The sequence below is a fragment of the Ahaetulla prasina genome, chromosome 6, assembly GCF_028640845.1.
Source record: "Ahaetulla prasina isolate Xishuangbanna chromosome 6, ASM2864084v1, whole genome shotgun sequence".
Lineage (NCBI taxonomy): Eukaryota > Metazoa > Chordata > Lepidosauria > Squamata > Colubridae > Ahaetulla > Ahaetulla prasina.
The window spans coordinates 31,805,475-31,824,518 of NC_080544.1; the positions used below are offsets into that span (position 1 = coordinate 31,805,475).

Genomic DNA, 19,044 nt, shown 5'->3' on the forward strand with positions numbered 1-19,044 from the left:
GGCAACCTCCTAGTTGTTCCTGAGCTTTCTGCATTATTCATCATTTTGTTTGCCCATTTGTGTTCAGAAAATATAACTTCAGACAAGTTTGCTCTGTTATCTTTTTTTCCATTTTCAGAGTGAAATTATCAGTTTTCATAACTATCCAAGTGAGGAATATCATGTTGAAACAGAAGATGGATATATACTTACCGTTAACAGAATACCACATGGAAGGTACAATGGTGCAAATAATGGTAAGACCATGGACAAATCAAATGGCATCCATTAGCAGTGTGGTTTATGAAATGGCAAATAGGTTACCTTTGTGCTCCACACTTGGGAAGCCCCTTTTTCTCTTCAAATCTGAAGTGCGGCACCATTCTACTCCCGACGAATCCATATGACCTCATGCAAGATTCTTACAGAACATGGCTGAGAATACTTTTCAATGATTGAAGTGGAATGATCGATCTCTCCCAAATGAAATGTGATAATTTCAGAATGAACCCCGACATTTCTATTGGGTGTTACAAGAAATTGTACTGTAACCTTCTCCTTTCAATATCTTCCAAAAGGAGATAGTCAAAATGTCTTGAAGGACCTATAAGTTTAAGAGACTGACTGACAAATCATGGCACCAGATGTTACAAAAAAGAAACCACCAATAATAAAACTGCCTAACTACAAACTAATTTTTTTTTAATGTTCAAAGGTGAATCCCATTTAAAAAGCGTTGGGAAATGTTTTAGCTATTAAACCTGCTTAGTAGTCCAATACATAATTTAAGTAGATTGAGTCTTGAAAGATTAAGAAAAATATATTCTCAATTTGAAGGTATACTGAGGAATCCTGAGGTATTGTATGTCATGATACTGTTTCTAAGACAATTAATAATCCAATAAGATAAACAATCTAGGCAATTTCTTTTAAAGAAGAAGAGTTCTACAACCTTTGAATATAAGAATCTATATATGGAAATTATATCATGATACTGTTGAGAATATATCATAGTGTTGGAGAGAAAGGAATGGAGTTGGATATGCTTAGAATAGATCCATTGACTCAATAAAACCTCAGTTCCTAAATTCTGTAGATTTAACCACATAATGATCATACTTTCATTCCAGCCAGGGTAACGTATACTATTTTTAATAAGAGATTGTGACAACGTATCACAAATGTTGATTCTTTGCAAATTTTATTTGCAACCAATACTTCAATTGTTTTGCAGTCTTCAATGATCTGGCTCATTAAAAAAGCATCTCTTCTAATTTTACAGCTGCACGACCTGTTGTATTCTTCATACATAGCATCCTTGGAGATGGTTCCCACTGGATTTCTAACCAGCCCCACAACAGTTTTGGTTTCATATTAGCAGATAATGGTTATGATGTTTGGCTTGGAAATAGCAGAGGAAATATCTGGTCTTCAAATCACAAGACACTGAAGCTGTGGCAGAAGGAATTCTGGAGCTTTAGGTAAGAAAATCTAAAAGGGATAATTATTAGCTTTAAAAGAAGGCAGTTTGTTGTAGTGGTTAAGGCACCAGGCTAGAAACCAGGAGTGTATGACTTCTTCTTTTTTTTTTATTGAAAAGGAGTGTATGACTTCTAATTCAGTCTTAGATAGGAACCCAGCTGGGTGCCCGTGGGCCAGTCAGTTTCTCTTATAAAGGCAATGGCAAACCGCTTCAGGAACTTGTTGAGGCAGTTGCTTGGAATCAAAAATGACTTGAAGAGACAAAAAATTTTTTAACAAAATATAATTAAAATAAAATAAAATATAAAGCAAAATAATAAAATATAGAACTAGGGTTGAAAGCTGATCTCTGGGGTTTCATTCTACTAAACTTATTTCCATTCTTTCCTCAAAACAATATACTGTATAAACTCTCTTAGAGTCAAACAGTGTTGCGGCCATGGGCTTCCAGAGAACACAAAGACCAGGTTCAGAAGAGAACCTGAGGAGAAAGTTCGTTTTAATGCGGCAATATCTAGTGATAAGTAATGTAAATGTATATTTGCTAAGTTATGCAATTGACCTATACATGAATTTGCATATTTTAATCATTTTAATTTTTTTAATTTTTAGCATTATCTGGGAAAAATATAATGATGGAAGTCACTTTCAAATGCTATTTATTTTCCATTGGGCAGGAAGAACAGTTGTCTGTTGTTTGCTTTTCCTGCCTTTAAAAAGGACTCTTTTCTGGGCTGAGGGTATTAATCTGGTAATACTAGTTCAACAAGGTCTGTAGCCTTGCATCCTATTATTTTCTCCTAAGATTTCGCAAACAACCTGATCTTGATTTCCCTCTTCTAAAATCCTTCTTACATTTGCACGGACATTTTTATGGCTTTTTACCCTGTGATCCTTTCCATGTGATCAGCTGATCTACTTTCTGAGCAAGATGACCTAGGCTGGCATTTATAAAGCAAGGCTTCCTTTCTTTATTCCTAGTTTTCATGAGATGGGATACTATGACATTCCAGCCGTCATAAACTTTATCCTGAACAAAACCAAACAGCAGCAGCTTTATTATGTGGGCCATTCAGAAGGTACAACGGCTGGTAAGTTATTCAGGAAAATCTATGCGCAGGGATGAATGGGGAAAATTAGTACAGTCTACATAATTTGAGAATGCATGTCTTCTGTCAAATAGTTTATGGAGGAGGCCAAGGCAGGAAGAATTGAACAAATCGACTTCTGAATTCCTATTAATCATGAGGCACTTTGAAATGCTTGGCTCATCTAACCCAGCACTTCCTTTCTAAGAATTTTCTGCAATTAGCCATTCCACATTCTACACAAAAATAAGCCTAGGACTTTTGCATGTAAACAACGTGTTCTAGCATGAAGTGATAGTCTTGTGTTTCAGCAATTTTCTTCTAGCTGATCAGTGAAGGCACCTGAATCATGTAATGCATCTTCCCATTGTGAACATGAGAACAGGAAACAGATATTTCTCCCTCCTGCATCCCACACTCATCATGCAGTCCAGCTCTTTGATTGCAAACCAAAGATGCATTCTCCTCCATGCATTGTGGAGTTGAGCAATTACTGTATACCCTGCAGAAATGAAGGAGCAGAAAGAAAAATAATAGTTGTTTAGTGTAAAACTTTTCTCTCCTATACAGTTGAAGAGATCCAGTTTCTTTGCAAAAGCTTTTATTTTATTTTCAGGTTTCATCTCATTCTCTTCTTGGCCAGAACTGGCTGAAAGAATTAAAGTCTTTTTTGGAATGGGACCTATAGCCACACTAACATATGCTACATGTCCTCTAATAAAAATCTTGCTCAATCCTCTGCTAATACAGGTAAGTGCTTTTGGGCTCTGTTGATGCATAATCCAGTCAAATGCCTTATTCCAAAGACTCTGGTTGAGCAGGTAGATGGAGTAGAAGTCCTCTAAGGTTGCTTCCAGCTCTATTTTGATTGATTGATTAATTAAAAGATTAACCCATGCCTGGTCACCTCCTGCCTGGATTATGGAAACATGATATACATGGGTCTGCCCTGGAAGACCACCCAAAAACTTCAGTTGGTCCACTCAAAGTAATCGGAGCCTTGAGGTTCATTCATGTAGCACCTCTGTTGTAAGAGCTGCACTGGTTTCCAGTCTCGAGTGCTGGTCATCATTTTTAAAGTCCTATTTGGCCCAGGGCTAGGTTATCTACAGCAGGGGTCTCCAATCTTGGTCCCTTTAAGACTTGTGGATTTCAATTCCCAGAGTCCCTCAGCCAGCAAAGCTAGCTGAGGAACTCTGGGAGTTGAAGTCCACAAGTCTTAAAGGGACCAAGGTTGGAGACCCCTGATCTACAGGATCACTTTTCCCTAAGGACATCTACCCATTCTGCAAGGTCACTTAGAGTCCCTTAGTCCCTTTCTTTCAACCCTGCCATCAGAGATGGGGGCTAGGAAGTGCTTTGCTGTCTGAAGTTCAAGGGGCACCCATTTACCCTTCATTAAGGCCATAAAGACCTGCCTTTTCCCCCCCAAGCTTTGAGACAAGATTAGATGATGGCTCCTTAATATGGGCTGTGCCAGTTTCTTTGTTTTCACTTGCTGTGTTTTATAGTTTTTAACAAGATTTTATGTTTTTAATGTGGACAAATTGACTAGTTTGATCAAAATAAAAAAAATGCAATTACTTTTGTTTCTACTTGAAAACCGCTTCTTGACTTGAGGTGGAAAAAATGAACATTTGATTTTGGGTTTTACCAATTAATAGGTTTGTCATTATAGAAATGGCTAGTTTATACTATTATATCAGAGTAAAAAGTTGAGGTTTTTGGGTTATTATCTTATTCTATTGGAATTCAGTGCCTTTTATTTCTTTTTTCCCTTTGCCCCGCACTTTTCTCTTCCCCTTTTCCTCCCTTATTTTACTATTATTTGTATTTTATCTTATAAACTTATAAACAAAAACTTTAATAAAAGATCTTATGTTTTTTAATCTCTGGGAGCCACCAAAGTTGGCTGAAAGATGGTAGCTATATAAATGTTTAAAATAAAATAAAATAAGATAAAAACTTCAAAACTGACTACAGGTTGTTTTTAAGAAAAAAACAATTAAAATCATTATATGGTATGTGAAGATTATCATATTACCTATATTTTATTAATATAGTTCTAATTTCAATCGCCTAAATTAAACCACCTTTTGTTTTTGGTTTTTGTCCACCTTTTGGAATTTCAACTCTCACGAACCATACAAAGATCCAGTTTGTGTATCCCTGAACTAAGGAGTTTTTCTTAAATTTATAGTGGGAAAGAAACCACTCAGGGTTTACAGCAGAGATGGGGTTGGAATGATTTTTGATTTGGCTGAATTACATCAATTCTAATTAATTAATCAATTAATATATTTCAGACACTGTTTGGCTACAAAGGAATTTTGCAGTATCCTAGTACTCTGAGAAAGCTAAAAGTTGCAGTTTGTAATTTTCAACCAAAATTCTGTGAATTTTTTATGTCTTTTATAGTTGGTGCTAACACTCCCAATTACAACATGGTATGTATAAAGGAAAACTGAGTAAGGCTTGATTTCTATAAAATACGTTTGCAATGTCAGTTGCAAAATAACACTTTTTCTTAGATTAAGGCAAAGTATGGTCCACAAGACAAATCTCACCTGCCACCTGTTTTTATATGGTCCCCAAGCTAAGGATGTATGGATGGTTGGGCAGCAGATCACAAAGCCCAAGACTCAGCTGAGGTTCTGGGATTTGGAGCAGAGCCAAGAGACAAGGGTAGGAAATTTTGGCAGCAATGGCCTATCAGTTGAGCCCTTGGTAGGCCAACATTCTCCAATGCCTGATGCTCTCCTTAGCCTGCAGACCTGCCAGCCATTCACATGGGGGGAGGGGATAGAATGTAGTCATTTACAGAAAAAGTTTGCCAACCCTTAGATTAAAGCCTTTCTTAAATTTTAAATAAGACAAGGTTGAGTTTTCCTATCAACCTTTGCCTTTCAAGATTTCCAGGAAGAAAGAATTAACTGCACAAAAGGTTCAGAATAGGAGATGTAATTTTGTTCATTATATTGGAACTGGGAACTTTCCAAGTTGTTTTTAGCAAATGTCATGCCAATAAAACTGAAGAATCAAGCATCATGATTGTTCCAAAAATTAATGGCTTATAATAAAGAATCAGCAAACTGGAATGAGAATTGTTTGAAAACGAAAAATATAAAGCACATGGACTGCATTCGAGGCTGCCCCTTTATCTTTCTGGCTATTTGCAGGATAACAAATGGCTCCAGTCATCCAAAACTATTGATGTTTGTGCATTCAACTTCAAAATACAACATAACTATATAACAAATGAATAGGGTAACTCCAGCTAAATTATGAAAATTAAATCTACTACACTGCACATTACTAGAGAGTATGCTGAATTTGGGATGTTCACCTATTGCATTAGGTCTATTTGTGAATGTAAATAGACCCACAAATTTACAATAAGCTCTAATTTAATTTTTGCTACACAGCAAATGAAATTAATTAGGCAATTAAGATAAAGAATTGTTTTATTTCAGAGTCGTATGGACATGTATGTAGCACATTCTCCTGCTGGAACATCTATACAAAATTTTCTTCACTGGAGACAGGTAGGTTTTTGTACCATAGATTGAATCCAATTCTAACTATACATAGAAGAGATATGTTAATCATTGTGCTATTTATGGGTTTCTTCTTATTAAACCTGGATGCAGTGGAGCTATGTGTGAATTTATTAAATGTTTCAAACACCAGTGACAATCGTAAATTAAAGACAACCCATCAAACAAATACATTTAAGTGTATAATTTATAAATTCCCTTGTTATGATAAAATTATACTTATGGGTTTCTTCTAACTAACTCTGGATGCAGTGGAGTGATGTGTGAATTTATTAAACACTAGCTGATGACCTGCACTGCCCAGGTATTGTTAAATTCGGGCAATAACGAGGCAGGAGACCAGGATAGTGACAACAGCTCTTTACTATATGGTGAACCCAGCAGCCAGTGCTGGGAAAAACCTCTCTTTATATACAGTTTAGCCGGAGGCTTCAACCAATCAGCAACGTGCTATTTTCCCGCCAAAACTTTTAAAGATACATTACACTCCTTCCCTCCCAGAAAACACTTTACCAATATTTACATGAAATTAACATCTTATTTGTCAACGTAATCACGCAAGTAGACTGGGCGTCTCCTGACTCTTTCAGACCTGCGCAATGCATTTTCTGGGAGTGAGTCGAGCTGACCGGAGGGACTGTTTGTTCCTCTCAGCTCCTCCTCTAGGCCATCCGGCCCTGGATTATTTGCAGAGTCGTCCTTGCTGTTTTCAGGAGGAACCGGTTGGCGTCGCTGGATCTCCTGGAACTCAGATAAGTCCTGCGTTTGCCCCGGGTTTGAGTCAGCTGTGGATTTATGCATTGAATAGTCAGGGTCTGTTTCGTCTGATTCTGCTTTACCGGTTATGCGTTTCCTTATTTGATCTATGTGGCGTTTCCATACCCGGCCATCCTCTATCTCTACTAGATATGATTTTGGTCCTGTTATTTCTAGGATTTTTCCTGCTAACCAGGTCGGGCCCTCGCTGTAGTTGTGTGCCCACACTAGGTCGCCTACTGCCATCTCTCTTGTTTTACCGTGTGCCCCTTTGTAACCGTCTGGTGTGTAGTTTGGGTTTAAACGGTCTAGTGGGCACCTCAGCTTCCGACCCATTAATAGCTCTGCCGGGCTGCGGCCAGTTGTTACACAGGGGGTTCTGTGTTGGACTGCTAGGAATGTATCGATTTTTGTTTGCCAATCGCCTGGCCTGATTCTGGACAATGCTTCCTTTGCGCTCGAGCGAAGCGTTCTGCAAGGCCGTTAAATTCGCAGGGTGGAAAGGCGCCGAGAGGACATGTCGGATGCCCTCCTCTGCCAAGTACCCCTCAAACTGGGTTGCCGTGAATTGCGGGCCGTTATCGGAGACTAAAGTGTCGGGCAACCCGTGGGTTACAAATAGGTGCCGTAGGACTGAAATCACGGCATCGGCTGTCATGGATCTCATGAGAATGATTTCCAGCCATTTGGAGTAGGCATCGACTACTACCAGAAAGGTTTGGCCGTGGAAGGGGCCGGCAAAATCGATATGGATCCTAGACCAGGGGCCCTGGGGTCTCTCCCATTCGAATCGGGGCCGTTTGGGGTAGCGGTCTGGACTCCTGGCAGGCCTGGCATTTCCCTACCCTTTCAGCAATTTCCGAGTCCATTAGGGGCCACCACACATAGCTTCTCGCTAGACCCTTCATTCTCACGATCCCTGGGTGACCTTCGTGAAGGAGATCCAATACCTTTTTTCTCAATTTCTCCGGGATCACCACTCGATCCCCCCATAGCAGGCACCCCCCTTGAGCCGAGAGTTCCCACGTTTTTACAAACTCTTTAAAGCGCTCGCCGGGCAGCCAACCTCTTTGTACTCAACCAATTACAGTTCTAATTGTAATGTCCTTGTCGAGCCGAGCCACCTCTTTGGATGTGACTGGGCCAGAGTCCAAAGAGTCAATTAGCAGAACTGGTATCCCGGAGTGGGGTCTTGATAGTCTCTGGTAGCGGGCATCTGCTCAGGCGTCTGCATGCCTAATTCCTTTCCTGGCCGGTGTAGTAATTTGTAAGAATCGCTGCCAGGAAGATAGTCCATCGGGTCAGTCTTGGCGAAAGTGCCACGGGCGTTGGGCGGTCGCCTGCCAGCAGACCTAGCAAGGTCTATGGTCCGTGATGATTTCAAAATCACGACCAAATACATATTCATGGAATTTCTTTACTCCGGAGACTATAGCCAAGGCTTCCTTATCAAGCTGGCTATAATTCCTTTCAGTTGATGACATGGTTCGGGAGTAGTATGCAATAGGGGCTTCTGTGCCATTTGGTAACCTGTGGCTGAGCACAGCCCCACCCCATAGGGAGATGCATCGCAGCTTAACACTAATGGCAGCGTGCCATTGTATTGGATAAGGAGGCTATCACTCGATTGGAGATTCTTTACCCTTGAATGCCCTAGCTTCCGCCTTTCCCCAAGACCATGCAGCCGTCTTTGCTAGTAATTTATGCAGCGGCTCGGCTACTGTTGCCTTATTCTTAAGAATACTGCGTAGAAGTTGACCAGACCTAAGAATGCCTGTAACTCAGTTTTGTTCTTTGGAACCGGGGCCTTCCTGATGGCCCGTACCTTGCTCTCAGTGGGGTGAATCCCTTCCCTGTCTATCCGGTAGCCCAGGAATTCCACAGACTCAACCCCGATCTGGCATTTGTTCAGTTTAACTGTGAGACCGCAGACCGGAAAATGCCCAAAACTTTTCGCAGCCTTACCCTAATTCTCTAGATTCTCAGCGGATACCAGTACATCGTCAAAGTATGGTACCACCCTGGTAGCCCTGCAATAGCCCCTCCATTAGGTTCTGAAATACCCCTGGAGCCACACTAACCCCAAACTGTAACCGGGTACACTTAAAAGCCCCTCTGTGAGTCACAATTGTTTGCGCTTTGGCTGTGCTGCTATCTACGGGCAGCTGTTGATAGGCTTGGGCCAAGTCTAGCTTGGCAAAAACTTGCCCTTGCCCCATTGAGTGCAGTAAGTGCTGTACCACGGGCAGGGTAAGCACTCTTTGCAACGCTTTGTTAAGCGTTGCCTTGTAGTCAGCGCAAATCCGGACCGACCCGTCCGGTTTGACTGGGGTGACTATAGGGTCTCCCACTTAGCATGGTCAACTGGCACTAGAATTCCCTGGTTTACTAGCTTGTCCAGTTCGGTCAATCCTGGGCTTTAGGGTGACGGGACCCTCCTAGCCTTTAGGCGGATAGGGGCAACTTGGGGTCTAGGTTAAGCGAGATAGGGGTCCCGTGTACTTGCCCAGGCAGTCTCTGAAAACGTCCCCAAATTCTTTCACGAGTGCGTCTTTGAGGTCGACTTCGTTTCTGAAGATTCCAGTCACTCCCATGCCCAATGCTCGGAACCAGTCCAGTCCCAACAAGCTTGGCAGGGTCCCATCGACGATGGTGATGGGCAGAGTTTTCTTGTATTGTCCATACTCGGCGTGGACGGACGTTACCCCTCGAACAGGGATGCGATTCCCTTGGTAGTCTTGTACCTTTAATTTCTGTGGTTGCAGCTTGCGCTTTGCGATGGCGGGTAAGGCTCTCACGAGTGTCCCAGGACATGATCGTGATCGATGAGCCGTGTCCACCTCCAATCGGCACGGCACCCCTCAATCTTTGCCTTTGTAAAGATTTTTTTTCTAGGCGTGTTGATGCGTGACCCACTCTCACGACAGTCTGATTCAACCGCGCCTTTTTAAACTGACCACTCGCGGGCCGCCGCGTTCCACGCTCTGATTGGCGGTTTGAATTTTTGGCGGGAAGGTTGGGGAGCTCGACAGACCTGTGCTAGGTGCCCTTCCTTCGCATCGCCGACAAGTTGCATCCTTAAATCTGCATTGTTGTCGTTGGTGTTGCCCTCCGCAACTCGCGCAGTCTCCCCGGTCGTCTTTCTCCGGCCTCCCGGTGTGGAAGACTCCTTCCTCCTCCTCACCGTCCGATTCGGCCTGGACCTCTTCATTGTGGACGGGGTTGATTTCGCACCAGCCGTGGGTGCGACCTGCTTTTGTAGGGTTTCCGCCGCTTGGGTAGACATCTCGTGAGCCCTGGCTTCATCCAAGGCGTTTGCCAGCGTTAGGTTGCTTTTAGACAGCAGCCGCCTCCGCAAACGGATGTCCCTGACCCCGCGGATGAGTTGCTCCAGCAATGCCTCATCAAGTCTCGGTATTTTAATGTTTTGAGGCTTTCCTCAGGGCGGCCATGTATGCGCTGATGGACTCGCCTCTTGCTGTCTCGCTCCCGAATTCGAACTGTTGCACATACTTGGACGGCGTTGGTGCATAATGGGCTTTCAATAAAGTCTGCAGAGTTTGCCACGGTACCAACTGTACCGGCGTTGGCTCCGCCAGGGATTCTGCGGTGTCGAAAACTTCTGGACCGCAGTGGCTCAGGAAATACGCTCATTTCCTGTTGTCTGAAACTCCTTGAAGTTCGTTCGCCTCGAGGAAACACTCGAAACGAGCCATGTATGACCCCCATTTTTCCTTAGCTGGGTCGAATGGCGCTGGCGGTGTGTAGCTGGACATCGCTGCTTTCCGCCCCTTGTTTGCTGGGTTCGCGTCTTCCTGGTGAGTTCAGCTCTTTTCCTGGCGCTCTTAGCCTCGAGATCCCACCTTCGTCGCCAGTGTTAAATTTGGGCAATAACGAGGCAGGAGACCAGGATAGTGACAACAGCTCTTTACTATATGGTGAACCCAGCAGCCAGTGCTGGGAAAAACCTCTCTTTATATACAGTTTAGCCGGAGGCTTCAACCAATCAGCAACGTGCTATTTTCCCGCCAAAACTTTTAAAGATACATTACAGGTATTTTTTCATCCTAATCCCCTGCCCGCCTCCACTCATGTGTACATGACCTCCCCGGGGCCCATTTTGGGCCTAGTTGGCCTCCCGGAAGCCTCCTGTAAGCCAAAATGGCCCCTCTCTGTGCACTGTTTTTGGCCTAGTACATCTCCCTGCACCAAAAACAGGCTGCGGGGGGTTTGTGGTGTGCTGCACCCCCTGTGCTCTCTCCACCCCCATGCATGCACAGCAGAGACCCGAATATCAGCTGTCTGGTGGGAGGTTGGCACACACGCATGGTGGACCTCAGCTGGGCTCTGTGTGTCACCTGCGTGCCAGGACACACACACACACACACACACACACACCAAGGGGTGTTAGGGGTATTTTACCCCGGAGTATTTTTTTTCCAGAGAATAAATTGTCTGTGTACCAGGTTTGTTTGAAATTGCTCGAGGCGTTCCAGAGTTATGCTGGAACATATGCACACACACACACACACACACACACACACTGAGAGGTGTTAGGGGTGTCTTACTTCCACAGTGTTTGTCTCCAGAGGGTAAGTAATCTGTGTACCAAGTTTGGTTGGAATTGCTTGAGGCGTTCCAGAGTTATGCTTGAACATACATACATACATACATACATACATCCTTTTTTACATATATAGATTTCAAGCACCAGTGAAAATCGCAAATAATAAATCACATGCAAAAACATAAACCCCATTATACTAGCAGTACTAGACACAAATAGAACAAGTTAATGAGTGGAGTGGAGTGGAGTAGAGTAGAGTAGAGTGGAGTGGAACAGAGCAGAACGGAACGGAATGGAACAGAACAGTTCAGGTAAAAGAAGCCCACCAAACAAATATTTTTAAGTATATGATTTATCCATTCCCTTACTTTAATAAAATTATACTTAAGGTGAAGCATTCATGATCATCACGGAGCTTACTGTATTGGTTGCTTACAATGGTTCAATTTCATTACACAATATTACTTATACAGTATTATGCAATTAAACTGTTCGGGCTTATGTACAAATTTGAGCTAATGACTGACTGTTCTGTTTCCCTTCCCCCAATACTCCCAGCAAAGAGTCAGTCAGAGGCCTCCTTTTCTGATTTATTTACATATATATAAATGTCCTGGCTACGTCTACCCACGGGCCTGCCAAGTTTCTGGAGATAACAAGGAAATTACAGATAAGGCCAGAATTACTCACGAACATATTCTTCCCTCCGTTGATACAGATTGCCCGCGCAAATTCATTACTTTGTCCAAGACAAAAAACCAGGAAGTCCTGCCTCCTATTTATAGTCTCTGTAGATGTCACTGCATGACAATTATGACTTGGCTTTGTCCCAACTCTTCTGCTGCTGCGCACGCCGGTCACGTCTGCGTAATCTTGCATCACTCCAAAACTGTTCTTGGGGCGTTGCCAAATCAGAAGGAGGCTCCAGGGAATCAGGCTTTGCCGGCCCCTCCTCCTCCCTTTGAGTGGGTGCCAGGGAGGGAAAGGGCTCAAGAGAAGCAGGGCTGGCCAGGTCTTCTCCCTCACTTTCTGAATCATCCGAGTCCAGGAGTCCGGGTCCAGGAACCTGGGTCACAACACTAACATATATATATGTCACCACACAACAGTAGCATTATCCAAACAATTATCAATACAGTCAGACGTATGTCACTCACCCATCACTACAGTCTTTGGCACCAAACCAAGTTTTCAAGGTTTTGCAGAAGACCAGCCTGAATGGGACCAAACCAGCCCACTGCTGATGGTACCCAGAGCAGACCCATGGGGAGAGACGGTCCCATAAGTAACTGAGTCCCAAGCCATGAAGACTTGTAAAGGTGGCAACCAGCACCTTGAGTTGCATCTGGAAGCCAATGTAGCTTGTATAGCAGTGGTATCGTATTATCAAAATGACTGGTAATTCTTTTATTCAGTTCTGTAATTCCATATTATTCATTATAGATCTATCATGAAAAGGTGTTTCAAGCATATGACTATGGCACTAAGGAAAAAAATATGCAAAAGTATAACCAGGTATGAAAATAAAACGGTTTTCCTGTGAAATACGTTGTTCCTCATTTGTAGCTCTTAGATCAGAATGGTTTCCTTCTTAGATGTGTTATAAATGGGTAGGGTTTTATTTTGTAACTTGTTTCAAATTTTGCAGGCAGACATGGAGCAAAATTAAGAAAAGTGTTATCAAAGTGATTATAAGTGTAGAGAAATATTTCTTGCCCTTCCTGATCTGAAGACAGTCAACATCTAAATATAAAACTGTCTACCTTTCCTGCCCAGCCAAGCCATTTACCAATAGAAATAGCAATAGCATTTAGACTTACTGGTATATACCATCCTACAGACAGACTCTCTGAGCAGTTTAAAATGTAGAAGCATTATTTGCACATTGCCCCCAACAACCTGGGCCTTGGCCTTTCTGAAAGTCTTAGTTGATCAGCTATGTATTGAAAACAAACATTAGAATTAAAAAAACACATGTAATACACACACACACACACACACACACACACATCGCTTTCATCACAGGTTTAATATTTGCACTGAATTCTAGGAAATCCTATTAGTTTGCTTGCCCATCAACTTTTCTTAAAGTGGCAATTTGCAATATGTTGTATCTCTTCCTGTCACATTTTTTCTTTTACTAATTATTCAGGTTTGTCGCTTTTCTTCCCAGATGACTCCTCCTGTATACAAGATAGAAGATATAAAAATACCTGTTGCACTCTGGTCTGGTGGCAATGACTTACTGGTGAACATAAAAGATCTTCAGGCATTAATAGCACGGCTTAGTAACGTCATACATCACCAACATGTTCCTGAATGGCAACATCTAGATTTCATTTGGGGACTTGATGCACCTGAGGTTATGTACAAACGTATCATTGAGATAATGAAAAGATATCAGTGATTCCTCAGCAGCGATGTACAGAGAATGAATGTTCTATGATATAATTTAAAAAAGCATCTTGAAGTCTTAATGCAGCTGAACTGATGAATTAGTTGAATAAATATTTGCGGTCTGACTTCACACTATTTCTCCAACTAGTATTTACATTAAAAAAAAATCAGTTAACAGTTCTTCAAACTGTTCCCATTTCTTTTTTTTCTTTTTTTTCTTTTATTTTGTCACTACAGTATATACAATCATCAACATAAGTAATAACCCATCATGAGAGAAAAAGTATAAGTAAAAGTACTATAATGAAGGGAACAATAGGACAGGGAGAGCGGGATGACCCGTTGCAGGGACATGCTGAGGAGTTTAGTGGTTATCTATACGACAAAATCGTTCAGCTTCGGGACGGTCTGGACCAAAATTGGGTAGATCCGGGTGGGATGTCTGAGAGCCGTCTTGTTGAGGTTGTTTGGGATGAGTTTGACCCTGTGGCTCCGAGGACATGGACAGGTTACTGGGTCAGGCTGAATGCCACCACATGTTTACTGGACCCGTGTCCCTCCTGGTTGGTGCTGGCCGCACAGGATGTGACACGAGGCTGGCTCCAGGGCTTACAAATGCTTCTTTGTTGGAGGGGTCTTTCCGCCTTGAAAGAGGCGGTGGTGAGGCCTCTCCTCAAGAAGCCTTCCTGGACCCAGCTGTGTTAGGTAATTATCGTCTGTCTCCAACCCGCTTATGGCGAAGGTTGTAGAGAGTGTGGTGGCATGTCAGCTCCCCGGTACCTGGAGGAAACCGCTATCTAGACCTTCCAGTCCGGTTTCCGGCCCGGTTACAGCACCGAGACGGCTTTGGTCACAGGTGGATGATCTCTGGAGGGCCAGGGATAGTTATTCCTCTGCCTTGGTCCTATTAGACCTCTCAGCGCTTTTGATACCATCGACCATGGTATCCTGCTGCACCGTTGAGGATTGGGAGGGAGGCACCGCTTATCGGTGGTTCTCCTCCCATCTCTCCGATCGGTCGCAGACGGTGTTGACGGGGGCAGAGGTCGGCCCCAGACGCCTCACTTGTGGGTGCCTCAGGGTCGATTCTCTCGCCTCTTGTTCAACATCTATATGAAGCCGCTGGGTGAGATCATCAGTGGTTTCGTGTGAGGTACCAGCTGTACGCTGACGACACTCAGCTGTATTTTTCCACACCGGACCACCCCAACGAAGCTATCGAGGTGTTGTCCCGTGTCTGGAAGCCGACGGGTCTGGATGGGGAGAAACAGGCTCAAGCTCAATCCCTCCAAGACGGAGTGGCTGTGGATGCCGCATCCCGCATAGTCAGCTGCAGCCTCGGCTGACTGTTGGGGCGAGTCATTGGCCCCAATGGAGAGGGTACGCAACTTGGGCGTTCTCCTGGATGGACGGCTGTCTTTGAAGACCATTTGACGGCCGCTCCAGGAGAGCCTTTCACCAGGTTCGCCTGGTCCGCCAGTTGCGCCCTTTCTAGACCGGGATGCCTTATGCACGGTCACCATGCCTCGTGACATCTCGCCTGGACTACTGCAATGCTCACATGGGGCTCCCTTGAGGAGCACCGGAGACTCCAGGTAGTTCAGAATGCGGCTGGTGATAGAGGGAGCCCCTCGTGGCTCCCATGTAACACCCTCCTGCGCAGACTGCACTGGCTACCTGTGGTTTTCTCGGTGCGCTCAAGGTTTTGGTAATGATCTTCAAAGCGCCCATGGCATAGGTCCGGGTTACTTACGGGACCGCCTACTGCCACCGAATGCCTCCCACCGCCCGCGCCTCACAGGAGGGACTCTCAGGTGCCGCCAGGCAGTGCCGACTGGCACGCCCAGGAAGGGCCTTTTCTGTGGGGCTCCCACCTCTGGAACGAGCTTCCCCAGGACTTCGCCAACTTCCTGACCTTCGGACCTTCCACGAGCTCAAGACACATCTATTTATTTGCGCAGGACTGGACTAGATTTTTTTAAAAAAATTAAATTTTAAATGTCTAAATTTTAGATTTGGTTTTAAATTGGGTTTTATTGTTTATATGTCTATTTTAAATTTTGGCCTATATAATAAGTTTTTTAGATGAATGTTTTACTTTGTATATTTATGTGTTTTTATATGGCTGTACACCACCCTGAGTCCCTAGGGAGATAGGGCGGTATAAAAGTACGAATAAATAAATAAATAAATAAATAAATAAATAAATAAATAAATAAATAAATAAATAAATAAATAAATAAGGAACGGTAGGCACTTTTGTGCTCTTATGCATGCCCCTTATAGTCCTCTTAGGAATGGGGTGAGGTCAACAGTAGACAGTTTTTGGTTGAAGATTTTGGGGTTTTGAGTAGAGACTATAGAGTCAGGTAGTGAGTTCCAAGCATTAACAACTCTGTTACAAAAGTCATAATTTCTGCAATCAAGTCTGAAAGCGGTTGACATTAAGTTTGAATCTATTGTTTGCTCTTGTACTGCTGCGATTGAAGCTGAAGTAGTCTTTTACAGGAAGGATATTTCTTGTAAAATTTCCTCTGAATTCTCTGTCTTATTCCACTACAATTGAGAAACAAATTAAATTCTCATTGACAATCAAGAGATTTCCTTTTTTTTATTTGGCTGCCTATCAAAGCAGCAATACTAAGTTATAGTACTAACAAAATGGGGTAGCAATAGAAAAGAATCAAAGTTTGCTAAACATGTTAATACGGTTTCTGCTGGGTGCAAACTTGCTGGATAAATTCTATGGAGAAGAAGAACTTCACAAAGCCAGGAAAACTCGATATATGGAAGGGGAGCAAGTCCATTAAAGGCATTTAGTTGCATATCCCTAAAGAATGAAGAATAAATTAAATGCCACATTTGGAGCAAAAACTTACCAGGTTTTACATTCAAATCCTGGAGAAGTTAACACAGGGAGTGTTATTCTTTTTAATGAAGAAATATTTCTGAAAAGATAATCCAACATAAATTTAGATTTAGATGCTGGTTCAAACCAGCCTAAGTTTACTAGTAGCAGCCAAATCTATGATTCAGAGCGGGCTGCTGCCATACAGTAAGAACAAGAATCAGAATTAAAATCTAAAAGATCCCTAAGATCTAATAAAGGAATTCCATCTGATATTAATGTGCCCAATCCCACAGAATTACCAAAAGGCAAGAAAGCCGTAGGCTACATCCTGGTACTCATGATTATATACCATGCCATAAACTGGGTTAACAAAATGCTAAATACAAGATCATCAAGGGATTATGATAGTTTTTGTGCATGCAGTTAAAGAAGTAAGCATCAAATTAGTATAGCACCATTCAGAAAAGTACAGGTGGAACACTTAGATATTAAGATAGTCCTTTTTTCCCCTATGTGATCTGAGAGAAGAAATAGATATGTGCTAACCACAAGGTTTGGAAGAACCAGGGAAAGAAAATTGGTTTGGAAGAACCAATTTTTCACTCAATATGGGTGGGGGAAAAATACAACATGCTGCTCCCATTCATTTGTTTGGGCACATAGTAAAATATATGCTCGATATGTGTCAGTATGCTGCATGTGAATTTTGTTGGCAGGATGCAGGCAACAATTGGTTGGGTTGCAAGGTTGCCAGTACCTTGGTTTTTTTTTATTATTTATTTATTTATTTATTTATTTATTTATTTATTTATTTATTTATTTATTTATTTATTTATTTATTTATTTATTTGTCAACCAGGTATGAGAAAATAAGTATAAGTATAAACATAACATATAAACATATAAGTATAAACAGATGTAAGTATACACATAAGAAATGAGTACGAATAAATGGAAACAGTAGGACAGGGATGGTAGGCATGCTGGTGCATTTATGCACGCCCCTTGCACGCCCCCTCTTAGGGATGGGGTGAGGTCCACGGTAGACAGTTTTAGGTTAAAGTTATGGGGGTTTGAGGATGTAACTACAGAGTCAAGTAGTGCATTCCAGGCATTGACCACTCTGTTGCTGAAGTCGTATTTTCTGCAATCAAGTTTGGAGCGGTTTAATATGAGTTTGTATCTATTGTTTGCCTGTGTATTATTGCGGTTGAAGTTGAAGTAGTCATTGACAGGTAGGATGTTGTAGCAGTATTAAGTATGTTTGTGTATTAAGCTTAGGTCAGATTGTAGGTGGCGTAGTTCTAGTTGTCCAGGCCCAAAATTTCAAGTCTGGTGGCATAAGGTATTCTATTGTGAGAAAAAGAGTGGAATACTCTTCTCGTGAAATACCTCTGGACTCATTCAATTGTATTAATGTCTGTCATGCAGTGTGGATTCCAGCCAGATGAGCTGTATTCGAGAATTGGTCTGGCAAAGGTTTTGTATGCCCTGATTTGCAGTACAATGTTACCGGAGAAGAAGCTTCACAAAAACAGTTTAACAACTCTTAATGCTTTTTGGCAATGTTGTTACAGTGAGCTCTAGGACTTAGATCTTTTGAAATGAGTACCCCTAGGTCCTTGACAGATTGAGGGTCGTCTATGAGGTTGTATCCTCCCAGATTGTATTTGGTATTCTGATCTTTGTTGCCAATGTGTAAAACAGAGCATTTGTTGATTGAGATTTGGAGTTGCCATTTGTTCAACCATTCTGACACATAGTCTAGGTCGCTTTGAAGGGCAGCAGTATTGTTGATGGTGTTAAATAGTTTTGTCATCCTCAAAGAGGATGCAGTTGCTTATAATATAAGTTTGTAATATAAGTTTATAATATAAGCTTGTCAGTAATTTAACATCAAGAGCTAAGGTGAAGGGAGCAAGTCCATTAAAGGCATTTAGTTGCATATCCCTAAAGAATGAAGAATAAATTAAATGCCACATTTGGAGCAAAAACTTACCAGGTTTTACATTCAAATCCTGGAGAAGTTAACACAGGGAGTGTTATTCTTTTTAATGAAGAAATATTTCTGAAAAGATAATCCAACATAAATTTAGATTTAGATGCTGGTTCAAACCAGCCTAAGTTTACTAGTAGCAGCCAAATCTATGATTCAGAGCGGGCTGCTGCCATACAGTAAGAACAAGAATCAGAATTAAAATCTAAAAGATCCCTAAGATCTAATAAAGGAATTCCATCTGATATTAATGTGCCCAATCCCACAGAATTACCAAAAGGCAAGAAAGCCGTAGGCTACATCCTGGTACTCATGATTATATACCATGCCATAAACTGGGTTAACAAAATGCTAAATACAAGATCATCAAG

At 42.2% G+C, this 19,044-nt stretch overlaps 1 protein-coding gene across 3 annotated transcripts in view; it reads left to right on the forward strand.

Moving 5' to 3' along the window:
• The window catches only part of LOC131200921 (lysosomal acid lipase/cholesteryl ester hydrolase-like), a 69,544-nt gene that overhangs the window by 13,258 nt on the left and 37,242 nt on the right, over positions 1–19,044 (forward strand). The window contains exons 3-10 of one of the 3 annotated variants that reach the window (XM_058188329.1): positions 119–236; positions 1,262–1,460; positions 2,443–2,552; positions 3,166–3,299; positions 4,856–4,996; positions 6,023–6,094; positions 12,873–12,944; positions 13,603–14,314. The exons of 1 other annotated variant lie outside the window; for it this stretch is intronic. In XM_058188329.1, coding sequence (XP_058044312.1) covers positions 119–236; positions 1,262–1,460; positions 2,443–2,552; positions 3,166–3,299; positions 4,856–4,996; positions 6,023–6,094; positions 12,873–12,944; positions 13,603–13,836 — 1,080 coding nt within the window. In that variant the 3' untranslated portion in view covers positions 13,837–14,314. Of the gene's footprint in view, positions 1–118; positions 237–1,261; positions 1,461–2,442; positions 2,553–3,165; positions 3,300–4,855; positions 4,997–6,022; positions 6,095–12,872; positions 12,945–13,602; positions 14,315–19,044 lie in introns of those variants that run through there. One more of the 3 variants, XM_058188332.1, reaches the window with a different exon arrangement.